Genomic DNA, 20,809 nt, shown 5'->3' on the forward strand with positions numbered 1-20,809 from the left:
ACATCTGTCAGTTCTCTTACATCCATGGTACATGCTGTTTCTTCAAAAAACTCCATGCCACAATTCAGTGTTAATTTTGTCTGATTTCGATGAACTTTTTAAGTGATAAATAGCTTCTAACATTTCCACTGTGACAGATATTAAACCAACTAGCCTGTAGCCTGCTTTCTGTATTGCAACAAGTGCTTTGTATTTGTTCAATAGCAACTTATTATGAAGAGAATTTTCTTTCTTTATTGATTCATTCTGGAAATGGTGACACATGTTGATGTCTGCTTAAATGTGGCCCTTTATTATTTCTCTCAAGAGGCCATTCTTCACAAGATCAGCCATTTCAACACATATCAAGTGATCAGTTGTTATTATTTTCCATTATCTAGTATATATAATAATTAAGTGGTCTCACTGCAAATAATATGTTAAGTTTAACATTGAAATACATACCCAAAAATCTTTTCATGCTCTTTTCAAAATCTTTGGTAACTTCTTCAAATAATTCACGTACAATTATCTCTCTCATTTTTCCTTCTCTCAGTGAGAGTGGTACCAGAGTTAAAATAGAGTCCAGCCACTGCTGCTGGATTGGTACCACAGGGCTACTCTCCACACATTGTTTCATGAATAAGTAGTTTAACTGAAATTGAACAGAACACAACAGGAGATATACTTCAGACAACTTCCAATCTATTGAATCAATTGCTATTTCTTCAATCCTCAGTTACAAATTGCAAAATAATGCTTTCACATGTTCCATCACAGTAATATCCAAAGTGTAATTTTATTTCTTTTTGCATTTATGTTTGATGTCATTAGTGGATAGAGAGGGGAATTTAAAGCAAAATCAATTCATTATTAACAAAATCATATTGTTTGTACATGTAATCCAGACATAACAACATCATCTTTAGAAGTAAAATGGGTGTATATTTTTTCATTAGGTTGATCTTGATCAGCTGAGTAAGTGGGCTGAGGATTGGCAAATGGCTTTCAATTCAGATAAGTGCAAAGTGTTGCATTTTGGGAAGTCAAACCAGGGTAGGACTTATATAGTGAATGGTCAGGACCTGGGTGATGTTGTGGAACAGAGGGACTTAGGAACACAAGTACATAGTTCACTAAAAGCAGTGTCACAAGTAGACAGGGTGGTGAAGAAAGCACTTGGCACGCTGGCCTTCACCAGTCAGGGCACTGAGTACAGGAGTTGGGACATTATGTTGCCATTGTACAAGATGTTGGTGAGACCACACTTGGAGTATTATATACAGTTTTGGTTGCCCTGTTATAGGAAAGACATCATTAAACAGGAAAGAGTACAGAGAAGATTTAGGAGGGTGCTGCCAGGATTCGGGACTAAATTATAGGGAGAGGTTGGGCAGGCTAGGACTTTATTCCTTGAAATGTGGGAGACTGAGGGGTGACCTTTTAGAGGTGTATAAAATCCTGAGGGGTATAGGTAAGGTGAACACACATAGCCTTTTTCCCAGGGAAAGGGAACTAAAAGCTAGAGGGCATAGGTTTAAGGTGAAAGGTTTAAAAGGGACATGAGGGGCAACTTCTTCATGCAGAGGGTGGTGTGTATACGGAATGAGTTGCTAGAGAAAAAGTGGTTGAGTCAGGTACAATAACAACACTTAAAAAACATTTGGATAAGTACATGGATAGGAGGGGTTTAAGAGGGATATGGACCACACACAGGCAAATAGGACTAGCTTGGGTCCAGCACCATGGTCGGCCTGGACAAGTTGGGCTGAAAGGCCTGCTTCCATGCTGTATTACTCTCCATAAAAACACAGCAAATTTCCTTTAACTGATGTTCCATATTGTTTCTGCCACTAAATTCAGGTCTGCTGTTTAGAAGAGGAATAGTATTGGTTGATACCACTTTACTTCAGCATCTCAACTTTATCATTCCTTACTTCAATAAAATAATTTTCTCAACTGTGCTTTAATCCCGCTACCTATTCTTAAATTACTGGGTCATGCTTTGTGTCTCCACTGTTTTATGAAGCTCTGAGATGTATTTGAGGAATGCTATAAAATTGTAAGTTGTCCTGTTGTTATGTTAGCTTTTGGACATGGCACTAAGAAGTAGACATTAAGTTCAAGTATTTTGCTCCCCTTTTGATTGTTCCCTACAATGCATGGAAGTGGGTTTTCATTTGAATAAAGTGGCAGCGGGAAGGTTGGAATTGAGCAAGCTTCACCTTTAGTTACAACATCTCCTTGTTCCATTTCCCATGTTGCCATTGAGACAGTGAACGTCAACAATGGGGTTTGAGGAGTAAAGCCAGAAATATGGCAAAAAGAGAAAATCCTGTTCCATTTTAACACTCTTCTTGCCCCATGGTCATAAAATAATAAACATATTTTCCAAGTGTATCATATACTGTCAGAGCATCTGAATGCTTCATTGTATTTTATTCTTTCTTACAGTTACCAAACTATTAGATGCCTGAAAAATCAAGAAAATTCCATATGCACGAAATCTAAAACAAAAACAGCTAATGCTGGAAATACTTAGCAGGTCAGTCGGCATCTGCTGGAAGAGAAACAGAATCAATGTTTCAGGTTGGTGGCCCTTCATCAGAACACAGAGAAACATAGTCAATGTTTCAGGTCTGATGAAGGGTCTCCAACCTGAAACGTTGCTTCTGTTTCTCTTCCCATAGATGTGGCCTGACCTGATGAGCATTTCCAACATTTTCTGTTTTTGTTGCAGTAGATGCCTAATTTCAACAATAGAAAAAATAAGCATGAATGGAAGTAGGGTATTCCATCGAAAGGAGAGAATTTCATACTGTTGAAAAAGTGAGAGTTATTAGGTGAAATTTTTTTGGTAGTAACTTTGCAAGGCCAATGGTTGATTAGATTGAGATCACTACAGTCAGAAATATAGAAATTGGTCGTCTTCAAATGTACTCAATTTTCAAAAGGTGCATGAGTAGGGGAAGGTTAACATAGCAGAAAATAACACATGCACCAGTGCAGCAAGAACTTAATGATCTAGCAATTCTGGTACAAGTACATTCCTGGCATCCTGATCTCAGTTAGGTTACCAAGCCCTACAGCATGACAAAGGAAAAAATGATTGGCATCAACCCCAGCTGGATTGCACATCTCATAGCTGCCCCCTTTGGGGACATTGATTAAACCCAAATAATGAAACACTATTTGCCTTGAAGTTATCCAAAATATGAATTATAAATAGGGGGAAATGATACAAGATAATATTACCTAGAAATTCATCCTAGATCAGCAGGATTGAACACACTGAATGGCACTGTCAGTACACTACACTCTACCTGCAAAATTTATTGCTTTGAATCCAAAGGAATAAATTTTGGAGAAAGGTTACTATTAAGCCTGATGGATAATATTTAGCATTATCAATATATGCATCTTAGTGATACATAATCCAAAAATATACCACGTTATTCACGAAACAAAAGTCACCTCTGATCTAATAAGTTAGCAACAAGTCACATAAGGCTAACTGGGAATCCAGAAATGTTTAATGTTTATTTTAGTAAAAAAAAATTAAGGCAGTCTTAGACTCTGAAATAAAAAAAACAATAAAAAAATACTGGAAATACTCTGTACATCAGGCCCTGTTTAGCATGTAACCTCAATACTTAAAGTTGTATAATGTAGGCATGTGTACTTTAAACTTTGTGTATCCATTTGTAAAATGGCAAGATGAAAAGTAGCGTGAGCAAGTGTTTTCGATGACTGTGCATGCTTTACTTCCCTGCTTATAGGATAGTGATTTCTGGTTTAATTAACTTGGAGCAACAATTATAAACCTTATTTAGGGTTAGTTAACCAGTCTAAGATCAAGTAAAAGAAATATAGCTTTTGTCATATCACCATCAAATTTGCATGAGATCAGAATATTATTATGTGGTCCATTGTTTGGAACCCGGAGGTTGCTACAAGCACATCCGAAAGTACCTCTTGTGCAAAAAAAATCACTCCACCTGTTCCATTCAGATTTGATTTAGAACATTCCATATTTTGTGCTCAGGTCAAAATCAGGAAGCCAGCAGTTAGATATTAATTCTAGATGGGGATTTCATATCATGCTTTCTTCCAAAATGCTGCAATGTTGTACTCCCCAAAAGCTAAGCTACTTCTCTGCAAAAGTTTCCAGGGGCTCAAGCAGCAATCTGGGAGATTTGTCAAACCTCCATGTATGAGGAGGTCTGGTCTATCAGTACATCTCTGAAGATTTTAGGGTTCTGGTCACAACAGTGCAAAGGTTAGTTGGGCAACCACACATTTAGAATGACTTCTACAAGCCCAAGCAGGTGCATGGTTATTGCACATTGAAAAGACCAATACTATAGTCAAGATGTAGAGTGCTTATATATGGCAACCTAACTCAATCCACTGAGTATTCAGCAAGCTCCTAAGTTTCACAACTATTTTTTGAAGATTACAACATGTCAAGGTACAGTTGAGAACCACATCTAATCAGGGTGAAACACTTTCTACTTTTTTGGTACAAAAGGTCACATTGAGAGGAATACATACTTTGTGATTATTAGCAGTGAAATACTGAGTCAACAGATTTAATTGGACTTGGCCACAGTTTCCAATTGCAAAAATATTTTGCTAATACGGACAAGTTCAATGTCAGCTTGTATTCAATATTTTAATGTTTTTACCTGTGTATGCCAGGTCATATGCAATTTTCCTCAAAGAGGTAACAGGCATATCACTAATATATATTTCAAACAGTATCAGGTCAAGAACACTATCAGCCAAAATGAAGGCACAATATCGGTTATAGTCCGTCCCCAACTCACAGATCAAAAAGTACTGTGTTGTTAAATATCTTCCTCTGCAGACATCCATTCTGTCAGAGCTTCACTGTGTATACTCTTGGCTTCTTGTTCCTATTCCATACAATGACTATTGAAGTCACTGAACATTTATACATGGGTGTTCAGGAGGTGGTAGAGCTGGGCAATGGTATTTTTAAATGGAAGAATTTACAATTTGAAATTTACCAAGCTATATGGACACAGTATAAGTGGACAGCAAATATGTATAGTTAGATATATCATTGCTGGATAAGTCATATTTTGGACTGAAAATGTTGATGGCAAGTTTATTCTTTAACTTTTGATTTTTGCTTCCAAGCGCAAGGAAAGGATCAAATTTGTCTTCAGCATCTTCCCCAGGGTCATCTGTCACATTTGTAACACGAGGGAAAATGACAAACTTCAGCATCAAGAAATCATTGGCAACATTGAAGAGAGTTTGGAGCTGCTCCAGTTATCAAAAGAAAACAAGGCCAGCCAATAATAAAATGCTGCAGCAGTGCATAGCATAGTAAAGGGCTAATAGCATACAATCAATCAATTTGAGGAAGAATAGCACATACTACTTTGGGATTTTCCGTTAATATTCTCAGCATTCAATCTGACGAACCTCATAAGTCACTGTCATATTTTGACTAAAGAAGCTGCATTGAAATGTGCTATGTTTGCAATTCATGCAAGGCATCATGTTTTTAAAATGCTCTCATTCATCCATGCCTGTGATTGATCAATGAGCTAGAAATGATTCAATGTTAATTTTTTTTTATGTAGTTTACACAAATCTTTATTTTGGAAGCCACTTCTCAGAACTTACCCTTCGCTGCTTTTGCTCGCTATTCATCTGCAAGTGAAAGAAATACAATATTTAATAATCTCGGTCCAATAATTCCTTGATACAGCACCATCAGAAATAGTCAAAATCCTGAAAAGTTTTCTTTGTAGATTACTGAAACTTTCACGACAATTAACATTTAAATCTATTTATGTTTGCTGTATTTTTGTCATGTTCAGCCACTATGTTCTCATTATTCTTTCAAAATTAGTTTGTTTTTCTGACTTTTTTAAAATTCCTTTAATCTTTTTTCATCAATAACTGAAATTGTTATGTCCAAAACAAGAAATTACCTGATTTATTTAAAAGAATATATATTATAATTAAGTGAAATCATTTACTGCTGCAGTGGGAGTTGGTTGCATTGCATTTCTAAAGGCAGAGCACATGAAATGATAAAAGGATAGAGATTTTACAGTGAGAATTATGAGGATTTTAAATTTGATAATTTGAAGAATAAAGTATTTACATATGTTTGTGAAAAAAATGTTAGAGAAAATGTGACTCTAAGATAAAATGATTTATTAGTTATATAAACATAAAATTCCAGTATATTCCTTAAGAAGATTCAGATGATGTTATATTTAGTATAACTTGAAAAGAAAACAATTAATTTTGCATAATATTGATTTTTTTTCTGTGCACAATTTTTAACTTTTCTGTTTGAGTTTGCCCACTTTCACTGCCTTGAAAGTGAAGGTCCACAGTAACTATTCTCCATTCAGAGGCACGAATTTCGATATTTGTTTTGCAAACTGTTCAAGCTTTGTGATCTGGGAAGCAAATTTTCCGGTACTATGTACTTCGTACAATTTGGAAAGTGAGCTGCTCTTGGTTACATGGATAAGGGACATGATGAAAAGAAACCGTACACTTTTCAAAACATGTCTTTTCCTAAAATTCAAGTCCCCAAAAGAGGGTAGCAACTTATTAAATTTAAACAATGGGTTTTATTGTAATTCTGATTGACTGTTTCAATACTGGCAGAATCTGAATGCAATAAGTTCTTCCAAAATTCCAGATATTAACATTATATTTTTGCCCAAGGCTGTGATGCCAAGAACCGAATTTGCGTTATACATTCTAACAAATGCCGTATTCAAAATCTGCAAACTACCATTAAATCAGACAGATTATAGTGAATCTAAATGGAAAGAAATAGAACAAAAGACTTGATATGCAACATAACCTTTTTTGTGTGAGAATAAACATATTACACTAAAGCTTTTGCAACCTTCTACATTGTTTCAATAGGTCGATCACCATTAGCAGTCCCCACTAAAAACTGGCCATGATGGGACAGTGGCTTTCTGTCCAAGCACACATTTAAGGGTAGTTGTTTCAATGCACCTATATTTTGGGCGTAAAGTTACTTCTGTTCACATTAAGCCATTATTATTACTCTAAGTTCAATTAGTTAATTGATCTGGTAATTGAAAACCATCATTAAATCAATCATTGAAAAATGGTTTAATATCTGACTATCTATCTCCTCCTCTTTGTGTTGCAAGAGAAAGTTCTGCTCCAGTTGAGCACTGAAAACGATGAGCTATTGTTCTGACTAGTGAGAGATTTTCTGTTTGGGCTTATATTAGTTAATGAGTTTGCAATGGAAGCTTGGGCATAACTTAACTAAACCCATCAACTACCATACCTCACATATTGTAACTAAAACTGTCACATTTTTTGGCATGTTGTATGTACAGTTTGCCATTTAAATGCCTAGGGGAAGCTTAGTGAATTATTCATAATTTTCTTGGAGTGGTTTTCGAAACATTTATCAAAATTAGTAGAGAAGAAACAAATAGTGAACGATTTGCTAAAATGAAATTCATTCTACATCTTTTTATTTTAAAAGAGACTAAATGAGCTGGTAGGAAAAATAAATAAAAATAAAATTGTCCTGAAAGTTGCATTCTTTTTGCACTTTGCTATATGAACTTTAGAATGTGAGAGAATGCAAAAAGTGTGGCTTTCTGCATTTAATGTTACTTCAATCTTCAAAAAAATGTTAAATCTTCAAGCAACCAATTACGTTTCCTGGCTTTTGCTGAGAGATAGTATCATAGTTAATTGCTTCAAGCCAGGAGACAGAGGATTTTATAAAGCCAAAAGGAGGAATACAATGAGAAAAAAGCAATTAAAGTATTATATAAATGTGGGTTATTAATATTTTTAGCAGAAGAACATAAACACTCACTGTGGAAGGCAACTGAGGCTCAGGAGTGCTTGGTTCCCGTTTCTCAATTTCCTGCATTACTTCTTCATAAATCCTACGTGCATCATCAATCCTATAAATTAAAAATTAACAATATAAGCCTTTATTGCCCAAATCTTTTCATGCAGGTGGATGTATATGATTAACTAAACAAATAAGTGAACTTTTATAATAAATAATGAAAAAGGCATTGTCTTGCTACTGTGATTACAACATTAAGCTTTTGTGAAGAAGTGGAACTAAGTCAAAACTCTAGACTTCCTTAGTGGTGGAAAGGAAAAACACATTGCACCTTAATATATACATGTGGTAAACAGACAGACAGGAAGGCAGGCAGAACTACCTGCACTGGTGTCATAACACACCATCCTCATTGATCATCTTGATTACAAGTTTAATAACAATATAAAGATTAAATTATGGAATTGTTAAATTACAGAGCAGCCAATTGACCTATTGAATGCATATGCAAACCTTTGGCAATGCTTTATTCTATTCCAGTACCATTTGGAAGCCAAACAACAGTGCAGGCTTTACCTTTGAGAGTTCCATTGTAAATGTTCCCAAAGTTACTACATGATTCAGATTGGAATTCCACATACACAATGTGTCATCATTTTTGTACAGATTCAACCTGTTATCCACTTGAGTGTGCCTACCTGAAATTTTCACTGCACTTTTCCTTAAGTGGATATGTCTGGTAAAGACGAACATGGATGTTAAGTAATGTGAGCAACTTGAAAGGTTGCATATGAAATTTATATGTACAACATTTACAGAATTTGTAATGTCTCCAAACTTCTTTTTAAAATGTAGTTCTACTGGTTTCTGGCAGCACTGACATAGGTAGCCACCTCCTGCAGTTTTGAATGACACTTCTGTATGATCTATGTCTTTGCACTCATAATAATGCAGTCCACCTCAATGTGGTTTAGGTGCACTGCAATATTTTGAATAACACCGCATTGTTTCAGAAATGAACTTATCTTAGAATTTCATTGAAACGATCTTCCAATTTTGACTTCATATAGTTAAGGTGGAATTATGAACCCATGGAAAGGAAACATAATTGAGCTATGTTAAGTGGAGAAATCCACTGCAGTCTTCACTGCATCTCTATCAACATTTGATCCCAATTGTATTAATGCATTCTGACTCCATTAAATAAAAGTTTACAATGTGGTTGCTGTGATTGAAGGAAACTTGGTCACAGAAGAAACTCTTTTCCAATAAATGTGACAACTTCGAAACATTCTACTTACATGATTTTGCCAAGTAACTGTTGGTGATATTTGTGGGAACTGTAACTCATAAGTTTGCTTGTAGAAAGTTCATTATTCACTATTGACTCAGGCATAGGGAATATAGGAGGCAGTCGAATTCTAATGTCCTCAGGCTGAGGTGCACAGGCATTTCTAACTTTCTTTGAGGCCTTCATCTAAATTAATGGAGAAAGAAAATTAACCAAATTTAATTATTCCAAAAGACTGTTTAAGAATTTTTCTGCTGTTAAAACAGAAAGTACAAAAATGAAAATAATTGCATATAATTATATCTGCAATATACAGTGCAGATGCAGAAGGCCCAATGTTCCTCCTCATCTACCAGCATTCCCTTCACTTCATGTAACTGGCTGTAAAGTGGAAAAGGATAATGTAGGTGTCTCTCAACAAATTATAACTTTTTGTTTTAAAAGGCTATGCTCCTAAATCCCTTTCTACATAATCAATCTCTTGATCCTTTCTCCAAATTCTGCAACTTTATTTTATCTTCCCTGAAGATTCGTTCTTTAAGATCTTTCTACTCTTCTAACAAATGATGCTGGAAGAACTCAGCAATCCAGGCAACATCTGTGGAGAAAAGCAGGTAGTCCACGTTTCAGGTCAGGACCCTTCCTCAGGACTGAAGAAGGGCCCTGACCTGAAACATTGACCGCCTGCTTTTCTCCACAGATGCTGCCTGGACTGCTGAGTTCCTCCAGCATCATCGTGTTTTTCATCTGGATTCCAGCATCTGCAGTCCTTTGTTTCTCTACTCTCCAAAAGCAAAACATAGATGGTGTAAATCTGAAATATTAATTTTTTTAAAACTTCATTTATACAGCACGGTAATATGCCCTTCTGGCCCTATGAGTCCGCGCCGCCCAATTACACCTATCTTAACCCAATAACCTGTATATCTTTAGGATGTGGGAGGAAACCGGAGCACCTGGAGGAAACCCACGCAGTCACGAGGAGAACGTACAAACTCCTTACAGGCAGCGGCAGGAATTGAACTCCAATCGCTGGCGCTGTAATAGCGTTACACTAACCGCTGCGCTACCATGTTTCACTCTTTTTCTCTTATTAGCCATCATTTTTGGTATGATTTTTTTATCATTCCACAATTGTCCCTCAATTTATGAAAGAGAAATGTTTCATTAAGGGAAATTTCATAATCAAAAGGCCTTTATCATTAGGTTCAGAGCTCACGAATCTCAGTCAAAATACCCAAAAACTACATATAACTGTCTGAAAATCATGTTATTAATGATAATGTACCCTTTCAAGGTACTCACCAAATGAAGCATGCAAGATGCCTCTCCATCTCCCGCATTCCCCTCCCATTTGCCTGACTCTCACCCTGTCTCTCCACTTAACTGGAATTTCAATTAGAAACATAGAAAATATAGAAAATTGTTGTTTATTTCTAACATTATGCATTATTGGAATGAAAAGAAGTATTGTAAATCAAGAACACATAACTTAACGAGTCAATTGCATTGTCGTGAAAATTCATAAATAGAATGTTAGTATGTTGCGCTATGACTGTACTTGTTTTTAGAGGATACCCTTGGATCCCTGTGACAATACTAGTTATATTTTCTAACTGAGTAATATCCATTCATTCCTTGTTAACATGTAGCAATCACATTTACACAAGCATTTTTGATAATCAAAACATTTTGTCAGTCGATGTATATCATACCAGTATTTTTTTTCTTCTAATTGATTATCAACATCCTCAGAGAATTTACTTCATTAGTCAAGCAGGATTTAAACTTTCTAACCTCATGATTTTGATCCGCTTATATCTCTTTAAATCTCTTTTGCCCTTTTTGAGATGAGCTGTGGTATTGTGGAGAATTGAGTGATAGAGCAGCCCCCAGCCCAGCCCAGCCTAGCCTCAGAGAGAACTGACCAGCGCTCGGCTTGACCAGGACCGGCCTCTCACTGAGCCCGCTTGTGGGGGGGGGTCAAGGCGACCTGGCCCCGCAGCTCGACTCCCAACTTGCTGAAGGTCTGCGGAGTCCCAAAGACCACCCGCACGAAAGCACATGGCCAGGGTGACCTACCATGTCGGCCGGTGTGTTTTATCTCCGTCCACCCTCCGCAGGCGAAGCCCGCCGCTTCTGATATCCGCAAACAAGTCGGTCACCATGGAGATGGCGAATCGGGCGTTGCCAGGCAGCGCGCGTCACAACCAGTGTCGAATGAGGAGCCGAGCTCTTGCTTCACTCAGGAGCCGGGGCTGCTGCGGGGTTGTCGGGGTTAAAATCGCGAACATCCAATTCTTTCTATCTGGCAAGTCCCATTCACGCCAATTTGATTGATTCTGAAGCAAACGTCTGCAAAGTTTATTTTAAAAGCATGCTCAACCAGATTTTTGGTTCAACAACAACTTTCATTTGTAGAGCGCCGCAATGACACCCACAGGCTGAAATGCTTGCCGACTCCCCCCTAACTATAGAACCCACTGTGGCTATTGCTCTCTTTAATTTTCTCCTCACTCCCCGCCCAGTTTATATTTCTTAATTTTTCAGGATCTGGACATTGCTGGCCAGGCCAGGGTTTACTGCCTATCCCTAACTGTTCTTGAGAAGGTGGTGAGACACCTTCTTGAATTGTCGCTGTCCTTCAGCTGAAGATACTCCCGCAATCATTGGAGCGAGAGTTACAGGATACAGGCCCAGAGGCACTGAGGGGAAACAATGTACATAGTGTGTGACTTGTAAAGGAACATACAGGTGGCAATGTTCCCACACACCTGAAGCTCCTGTCCTTGATGGTAGAGGTTAAAGATCTGGGAGGTGCTGTTGGAGTAACCTTAGCAAATAAATGTAGTGGATTTTACACTGTGTATGATGTTTAACCTGGTAGATTTGCCCTCTTCTCGTTACTACCATCAGGGAGGAGGTACAGGAGCCTGAAGACCCACACACTCAATGATTTAGAAGCAGTTTCTTCCCTTCCGCCATCAGATTTCTGAATGGTCCATGAACCCATGAACACTACCTTGTTATTCCTTATACCTTCTTTTGCACTATTTATTTATTTTGTAATTTATAGTAATTGTATGTCTTTGCACTGTACTGCTGCCATGAAACAACAAATTTCACGACATATAAGTCAGTGATAATAAATCTGATTCTGATGCAACCACTCAGAATGTTTTCCACTGTGCATTTGTAGAAGTTTGTCAGAGTCTTTGATAACGTGCAAAATCTCCTTAAACTTCTGAGAAAGTGGAGACACTAGTGCACCTTCTTCGTGGTTGCATCTATGTGCTGGGCCCAGGAGAGATCCTTGGAGATGTTGACACCCAGGAACTTGAAGCTGCTCATCCTGTCCACCGCAGACCCTTCAATGAGTACTGGTGCTAATTCGCCTGATTTCCCCTTCCTAAAGTCCACAATCAATTCCTTGGTTCTGCTGACGTTGAGCGTAAGGTTGTTGTCACGACACCACTCAACCAGTTGACCTATCTCACTCTTGTACGCCTTCTCGTCACAGTAGTGTTATTGGCGAATTTGCAGGTGGCGTTGGAGCTATGCTTTTCTTTCTAGGTACTCTTGCTTCTCCAAAGATACCATCACTGAGCAATGTTTTTGGCAGAGCTTTAACATCAGTTTGCACCAGCAAACACATAGCACTACCACAATGACTGGATGCTGTAACATTTTTGTCGTAGGTGCTTCACAGTTTGCCAGTAGCATCTCACAATTTGTGGTTCATGATCTCCTATCCTAAGAAGTGAGAGAGCATAAGGAATTGTGCATGCGACACATTTCCACAATATGTGCTGTAGGCTCTACTGGCATTGTCTTAGATACCATCTATCAACAGTCTGTCATCATTATCAATCCTGAAAGATTCCACTCACTCAATATACAAAAGGTCTGTTATCAAAGACCTGTGGATCTGTGTCCAACATCATGGCAATAGCCATTATTCTTTCATCCTGAAACAGCCCTCCATCATGTATTTATTTCAACTGGTCTGAAATTTTAAGACAGCTTCTGGATGACAAGGGATACGTATCCTTTTCAGACATGCCTCATGATTCTTATAATGAAACTAGGCTTGGCTATGGAGTATGTTGTTACTTAGGTGCTCTAAGGACCAGGAACCATCCCTAGATCTGACTCTCACAAAGTTAAGAACATCTTCCTTCTCAGCAGTTGGAATGAAAGAAAGGAAAGGGGCTCATGTGATGTAAAGGGAGAGCAGAGAGCTAATTTGGTATTGCAAGTATTTGCAGTTCGTCATACAAAGCATGAATACTGAGGGAGTAATGGAAAGGGACAAAAAGGCCAATTGTGAAGGCAATAATGAAAGAGCAAAACACTGAGATGCTGGAAATATGAAATTCAAATCCATAAGTCAGCCCATTAGATATCAGTGAAGAGAGAGAAAAACAAAGTTAGCATCTCAGGTTTGTGATCTTTTGACAGAATCAGCCAGTTCTGATACAAGCTAGAAATGCTGGTTATCTGACATTGTTGAATTCAAGGTTCAAGTTTTTAACATGCCTTTTTGGAAGATGTCATTCCTCAAGCTTGCATTGGGCTTTGCAGGAACTGTGTAAGCGATCAAAGACTGAGATGTCAGAGTGGAATAGGATGGAGAATGGGCAACTGAAAAGCTCAAGGTCACCTTTGCAAACAGGTCAGAGGTATTTGGCAAAGCAGCCAGATTTCTCCGATGTTCAGACCATATTGTTCTCACCAAACACAGCACATTAAAGTGGATCTGCAATGCGCATTTGTGTTCCTGGATTGCAGGGAGGGAAGTGATAAAATGTCAGGTGCTGCATGGGAAGGTACCACAAAGAGTCAGAGGTTAGCTCAAAGTCAAATTTGAGTTTATTGTCATATGCACAAGTACATGAATGCACAGGTGCAATGAAAAACTTACTTGCAGCAGCATCACAGGCACATAGCATCAGATAAGCAGCATTCACAAGAAAAGCATAAACATAAATTATACACAATTTTTACAAGAAAGAACACAATTAGAACAAAAAAAACGAAGTCTATTGTAGTGCAAAGTGGTCAAAGTGTTGCTGTACCAAGGTAGTTGATTAGGATTGTGCAGGATGTTTCAATAATTGAATGGTTGATGGGGAGTAGCTGTTCTTGAACCTGGTGGTGTGGGACTTCAGGCTTCTGTGCCTCCTGCACGATGGTAGCTGTGAGAAAATGGCATGGCCTGGATGGTGGGGATCTTTGAGATGATGTTGCCTTCTTGAGGCATCGCCTCATGCAGATACTACCCATGGAGGAGAGGGATATGCCTGTGATGTATTGGGCTGAGTCCACTACTCTCTACAGTTTCTTATGTTCCTATGCTTTCATATTGCTGTATCAGATCATGATGCAACCAGTCAGGAAGCTGAGGTGGAAGAGTTAACTAGGAGTCATAAAGGGAATGATAGAGTTTCAATATCTCTTCTGTGACTGCCAATTTTTAGAGTAACAAGAGTTAATGTTTCAGGTCCAAGGCCCTTTGTCAGAACTGGAAAAGATCTGACATAAAATGCTAACTCTTCTTCATTCCAGATGCTGCTTGAATTGCTGAGGGTTTCCAACATTTTGTTTTTTTTTAATCTTTGTGTGATTGAGGCAAGATTGTATTCTACATCATGATTCACCTTTGACCTGCCTTTTCTATTGTCTAGTGTTTTTGCATCTTCAAGTTTACTTCATCTTGTTTATCTCCTTTTCCTTTGTCCTATTTACTAACTGAACTTCCTGTAAGCATTTTGGCAAGGCATACACAATGAATACCAGGGCCCGAGTAGCACTGAGGAAGAGGGACTTTGGTGTACAAGTCCAAGGATCCCAGAAGGTGGGACCACAGGTTGTCAAGATGGTAAAGGCAGCTTCATTAGTCAGGTGCATAGAGTAGGAAAATTATGGTACAACTTTAGAAACCATTGACTAGGTCACAGCTGGAGTGGTGCGTGTACTTCTGGTAACAACACAATAGGATGTGATTATACTGGAGAGGGTGCAGAGGAGAATCACCAGGACATTGCCTGAAATGGAGCATTTCAGTTATAAGACTGAACAGGCTGGATTGTTTTACTGGGAGCAAAGATAGGACATGACAAAGGGTTGCAAAATTACATAGGGCATAAATAGGGAAGATAATAGGAAACTTTTTCAGATAGCAGAGGTGTCCAATATTAGAGGATAAAGCACAAGATGTTCAGAGGATTTGAGGAAAGACATTTTCACTCAAATGCTTATTGGAATCTGGAATAACATTGCCTGACAGTGGTGGGAGGTAAAAACTGTCTCTGGATGAACATTTAATTATCAAGACATAGATCACAGAACAATCACTATAAATGGGATATAGATGGTGGGCATAGAAGGCCAAAGAGCCTCTAATTCTCCATTGGATTTATTAATGACCCTTCATTTTAGATTACTTGCAATTGTAAATATTGTTTCCCCCCATCAATTGTCTTTGCAATATTAAAGACCCTTATAAGGTTATCTCTCAAACTTGCATCCTTGGGCAAGACACTGTTTGCTCCACCCCGATGGTTATCCCCTTTCAGTTCACCCTTTCAAATCTGTCACTTTCCCCAGTGTTTCAATATCTTTTATGATTTACAGGGCAGAATTGTGTATTGTATGCCAAGAATAGATTAAGTGCCATAAAGTTCAAGAATTTCTGCATACCAACTCTATACTTCTTGAATTGAATTACAATGCTTTGTTTGCATTGGTGCCAAGTTATTAATCTGGGTTGCTACTTTCAATGATTTGTAGATGTGTACCCAACAACTTTGCTTCTCAACCCAATATAGTCATAATTTAACCAGGTGCCCTTGTTTCTGACACAAGTACATCACCTCAAATGTCTCAGAACTGGGGACATTTTCTATTACGATCTTATGCTGCCTGTGATCAGCAGTGTTGAGGTGCATAGGAAATTGGCATAGGAGAGGTACCCAAGTTGGACTGGGTTGAAGGCCCACAGAAGTTGCACCACTCCTTGGTCAAGAGGGTGAAGGATACAACCTATAAGTGACATAGTAAGCCCAACTTCTCATGTTATTCCCTCAAAAATTTGTGGACATTGCAAATAGTAAGGGTTTAATAAAATGAGACAATTATTAGCTTTTGAAAAACATGTTTCCTTTAAAATGTTTTATTTTCCATATTTGTTAATATAATGACAGGTTTAAGATCTTGGTCTCTCCTTCTTGCCTTTGTACAGGGCCAACAAAGATACATTGGCTACTTTAACCACCTTGAAGCGGACACCAGGAATATCACCAACAGCATGTCCCTTACGACCAAAACCAGCAACCAGAACTTCATCATTTTCCTAAAAGAGAGACAATTGCAACAATGAAATAGTTCAAAGCATTTACAAATTAGAAAACATGCAAGATAAAGGAAAGGAAGGAAGAATTGACAATTATAATTTTTTCTTCACTTAATGTCATGCTTTTATCAACAGAAGAACAAGTCAAGCCAAAAGGAAAATGTGGCTACTAAAGACCAGATGATATTTAAATTGTGTTCAGTAGAGTGACTTGAGTTTTTTTTCTTAAATTTATTCAGTCTTTCACTAGATTTATTGCTCTTAAGCAGATGGTGGCGAAACTCTTTCCCAAACCATCACAGACCATCTAATACAGGTACTCCCTCAAGGCTGTTGGATAGTATTTAAACAAGCAATGAAGGAGGATCAAAATTCTTCCAAGTCAGGATGGTTTGCAAATTGAAGGAATATGTAGGTAATTCCCACAGACCTGCCTCTCTTGGCCTCCTTCTGGAAGAGGCCAAGTATTTAAAACACATGACGTAAGGCACACAATTTATATCAGCAAGAGGTACGAGAATGGATGCCTAGCAAAGGGAAGCGGGAATGGGAAAATGGTTATGAGAGAGCCATTGCTTCACAATCTGAATGAAAAAAAAATGTGAAGAGCACAAAGCTAATTTGATGCAAACTTCGTGCAAATGTGCTAGTTCCAAACTGTATCATGCCTGCACCTTAACAGCACTTTAGTGTTTGGCATTAAATGGAAATCCATTACACCCAATACAGTTTAAGTTTGTAAAATCATAGAATGGTTGTGGCTCAGAAGGCCATTCACCAAATCGTATCCACCCCTGATCTACCACAAAAACCCAAGTTTCACCCACCAACCCTTTCTCTGTAGCCTTACAAATTTTCCTTCACCCTACATTTTGCACATGATTCTTTTAATTCTCTTCCCTTCTATTTTATACCTTTGACCTCTAGTTCTCAATCCCTCCAAAAGGAAGTTTCCTACTAACCACTGTTTAGACCCCTAATCATTTCATATATTTCTACCACATCTCCCCTCAGCCTTATAAGAAAACAATCCCAGCTTCTCTCATCTATCCTTGCAACTGCAGTCCCTCATCCCAGAAACCATTCTCAATCTTTTCTGAACCCCCTTTAAGGGCTTCATATCCTTCCCATAGAAATAGGTTCTTCAGCAGTGGAGAAGGGTTTTTAAAGGTTCAGCATAACTTCCCTGCTTTTAAACTCTCTCATTCTATGGGTAAAGCCCAGAATTCTGAATGCCTTATTAATCCCTTTCTCACTCAGTGCTTTGGTACTCATTATTTGCTTAGTTAATTTTTCTTTATTACTTACATCAGCTTGTTTTGTGTTAACGTAAAATTTAAAGACTTTTAGTCTAAGAGGGAGCATTGAGAACACTGCAGGAAACTGTCAACCTCTAGCTACATCAATAAACCATAAGGTACTTTGATAATTTTAACAATAAGGTAAGAAAATACACCAAGGTACTTTGACAATAAGATAATTGACAGAATCCTACTATGGGTGGTGAAATTTTAAACTATTAAGGTAGCAATCATTATTTATCTTGTGCAGATTTTGGGGTTCTTAAATGCTTGTTTAAAATGTCAATTAGAATGAAAACCAAAAGATTAAATTTAAAGCACAAGATATTTTATAAAAAATCTATTTTGGTATACCCAGAAAACTGAAAAAGGCAAAATAGAGCTTAAGATTCATTATTACAAAATAAAAATGAAATCAATTTTCATAGAAATGGCTTCATTTTCCATTTAAAAATTCAGTACTAATTAATAAGTACAGTAAACATGAATGCTTACCTCTATGAAATTCAAGCAACCATCGTTTGGAACAAAAGCTGTGATTTTCTTGCCATTCTTAATAAGTTGCACTCGAACACACTTTCTGATGGCAGAATTGGGCTGCTTGGCCTCAACACCACTGTGAAAGAGCAAACGAGTTATTTCTACACCTAACTCCCTTCTTGGTTCTCTCCAAGAATGATGAATTATCTTGGCACATTATGTTTAAAAGTGCATACAAATTGACAAGCAGTTTTCAGCATGTTTATAAACAGTGGTCCATACAAACAACTGGGTAAACTGTTAAACCTAGTTGACCAATATACTGAATTACTTATTTTCAGTTACAAGTCTCATCATAAGAATACACAAACACTAGTGTGGAACTTTCCAAGAGATTCATTATCTTTCTAACAATCCCTTTTAAGATGATGCAAAAGATGTGTAGTAAACATACACAAGGATGTAACCAACAGCTATAACAGGTCCTCCATTTAAAAATACTTACACTTTTTCCAAGACTATCCCTTTGGCGTGGGATGCACCTCCAAATGGGTTGGCCTTCAAGGCTGTGCCCAAATGGGCCTTCTTGTACTGCTTGTCATGCCATTTCTGATCACGACGCAGGTTACGCAACTTTCTGGCTGTACGGAGACCACGGCACTTACCTAAAAACAAATGTTAGAATCATATGCAAACTACTACAATAAATTCCCTAGAGTAAAAGGAAATAAAACGGTTATCAGGCAAGGGATTGAAATCTGACAAATCCAGTCCAGTTGTTGATTTCTACGTTGAAATATGGCATTCAAAATTTTAATTTCAGGCATTTTCTATAATTTCACATTTCTGGTACCTCCAGCTTTTATTTTGAGCTTCTTGAAAACTTATGTAGTTTTCTAGATTGTTTACTTTGACAATCACAGCCAAATCACTCAGTGTTGCAAGTATCAAGGCTAGCATTCTTCATAAATCTACATGCCTGAGTGAATCACAACAGTTACAACATGGGAGGCCATTTGGCCCATCAATTTAGTACTTTATACAAGACCAATCCATCTTAGTCCACTGCCCTCTCCCCATAGCTGTGCAATTTTTTTTTCAGATTCCAATCCAGTTCCTTTCTGATGCTACAGTTGAATCTGCCTCTACTACTACCGACAGTGCATTCCACACACTAACCATTCACTGCGCATTTCCCCTCCCCCCCATGGCATTTCTGCTTTTGTCAATTACCTGTATTTTATGTCCCCCTAGTTCTTGACCACTCCACCAACATGAACAGTTTCTCTATGATTTCAAATACCTCACCTCACATTAAATACCTCCATTCTAAGAGTAACCCTAGTATCCCAAGTCAACCAACATATCTGAAGTTCCTTATTCAGGAATCAATTTGGCAAATCTCTTCTACCTTACCTTTTGTATGCTTTATGAAGTGCAGCATCAAGAAGTGAAGGCAACACTTCAGTTGTGACTCAACTCATGTGTTACAAAAGCATACAAGGAATTCCTTGCTGTTATACACTGTACCTCAATTTGTACAGCAAAGAATTCTTTCTACTTTCTCAATTTGTTCTGCTACTTTCAATAAACTACACATATATCCTCACCTCTTGTACACATTTTCATCTCATTTTCCCTGCCAAAACCAGCTAATTAAGTTACATTTTGAAACAACCCCAATCAATAAAGTTGAATACTTCCTTTAAAGAACTTGGTACAAATAAATTGTAACACAAAATTGTGCAGTACCGTCTATGCTTAATTGTTTTTGCTCAAATAAAAATAATTAAGGATAATAGTGGAATTGAATAAAAGACCCTGGTGTTAGAATAACAAACCCCTTCCAACGAAGGCTGAACGTGAAAGTTAGAGTGGCCCTTCCATCACCAAGGTGCACAAGTGAAAGAAAAATCACCACCCTCAAACTCATTTACTCAACATTGAAGTAGTTAACCCCCAACTATTCCTCGGATACCTCCAGAAATCGTCCCACCTAACGCTTTTGTTTCTAAAACTGAGAACCCTGTGCTCAGATTTCCAGGGATCCCTTTCCCCTGGGGCCATTTTGTGCCCAGGCCCAGGCCTCGGCCTCGGCCTCGGGCCGGGAACCGGCAGCGTGACGGCGGCGCCCCGTCTGCAGCTGCTCCAGGAGGCCTTCGTTACAAGAAAACGCGGCTGCCTTGGGCTCGCTGCGTTTCACCACCGAGCGCAAGTGACGTTAATGAGCCGACGTGGCGGAGCGCCGGTCCGGGCCGGCGGGCGGATGAGCAGCGCTGGGCCCGCTCGCCACACTCACCCATGCTGCAGGCTCAGCCGCTCGGCAAAAAGACCGGGCAGGCCCAGCGACGCGGCTCTTACCAGCCGCAAGGACCCCGCCACCAGCTCCCTTCCGCCTGCCACAAAACGCGAGCAAAACTACAACCTTTCACTCAATACTAGCAAAAACCCGACAGAAAATACGTTCGTTGTTCGAACTAAAATATTACACTCTGCAAAGTAGTGGTCTTTCCGACTTTAAAAGATATAAAACTAGCCGTCCCGCC

The 20,809-nt window shown here is 38.4% G+C and overlaps 2 protein-coding genes across 2 annotated transcripts in view; both read right to left on the bottom strand.

Moving 5' to 3' along the window:
- The window catches only part of LOC127571333 (dynein axonemal heavy chain 12-like), a 144,971-nt gene extending 135,779 nt beyond the window's left edge, over nucleotides 1-9,192 (bottom strand). Inside the window, 4 exon segments of the mRNA XM_052017623.1 lie at nucleotides 445-634; nucleotides 5,641-5,667; nucleotides 7,859-7,949; nucleotides 9,139-9,192. Of these exon segments, the coding sequence (XP_051873583.1) occupies nucleotides 445-634; nucleotides 5,641-5,667; nucleotides 7,859-7,949; nucleotides 9,139-9,188 (358 nt within the window). The 5' untranslated portion in view covers nucleotides 9,189-9,192.
- A 7,094-nt stretch (nucleotides 9,193-16,286) lies between these two features.
- Nucleotides 16,287-20,700, bottom strand: rps23 (ribosomal protein S23). The gene is made up of 4 exons (XM_052018818.1): nucleotides 20,563-20,700; nucleotides 18,769-18,928; nucleotides 18,279-18,399; nucleotides 16,287-16,482 (listed from the first exon to the last, which is right to left on the bottom strand). The coding sequence occupies exons 1-4, from the start codon at nucleotides 20,564-20,566 to the stop codon at nucleotides 16,336-16,338; spliced, it is 432 nt and encodes a 143-aa protein (XP_051874778.1). The 5' UTR covers nucleotides 20,567-20,700; the 3' UTR covers nucleotides 16,287-16,335.
- Nucleotides 20,701-20,809: the final 109 nt, after the last annotated feature.

Source organism: Pristis pectinata, chromosome 6 (genome assembly GCF_009764475.1).
Source record: "Pristis pectinata isolate sPriPec2 chromosome 6, sPriPec2.1.pri, whole genome shotgun sequence".
NCBI classification, from domain to species: domain Eukaryota; kingdom Metazoa; phylum Chordata; class Chondrichthyes; order Rhinopristiformes; family Pristidae; genus Pristis; species Pristis pectinata.

Excerpts from the sequence above, each read along its gene's own strand:
- rps23 (XM_052018818.1), bottom strand. Across the intron at positions 18,400-18,768 it reads GGGATAGTCTTGGAAAAAGT|TGGTGTTGAGGCCAAGCAGC; the intron begins GTAAGTATTTTT and ends GCTCTTTCACAG. Across the intron at positions 16,483-18,278 it reads GTTGCTTGAATTTCATAGAG|GAAAATGATGAAGTTCTGGT; the intron begins GTAAGCATTCAT and ends TCTCTCTTTTAG.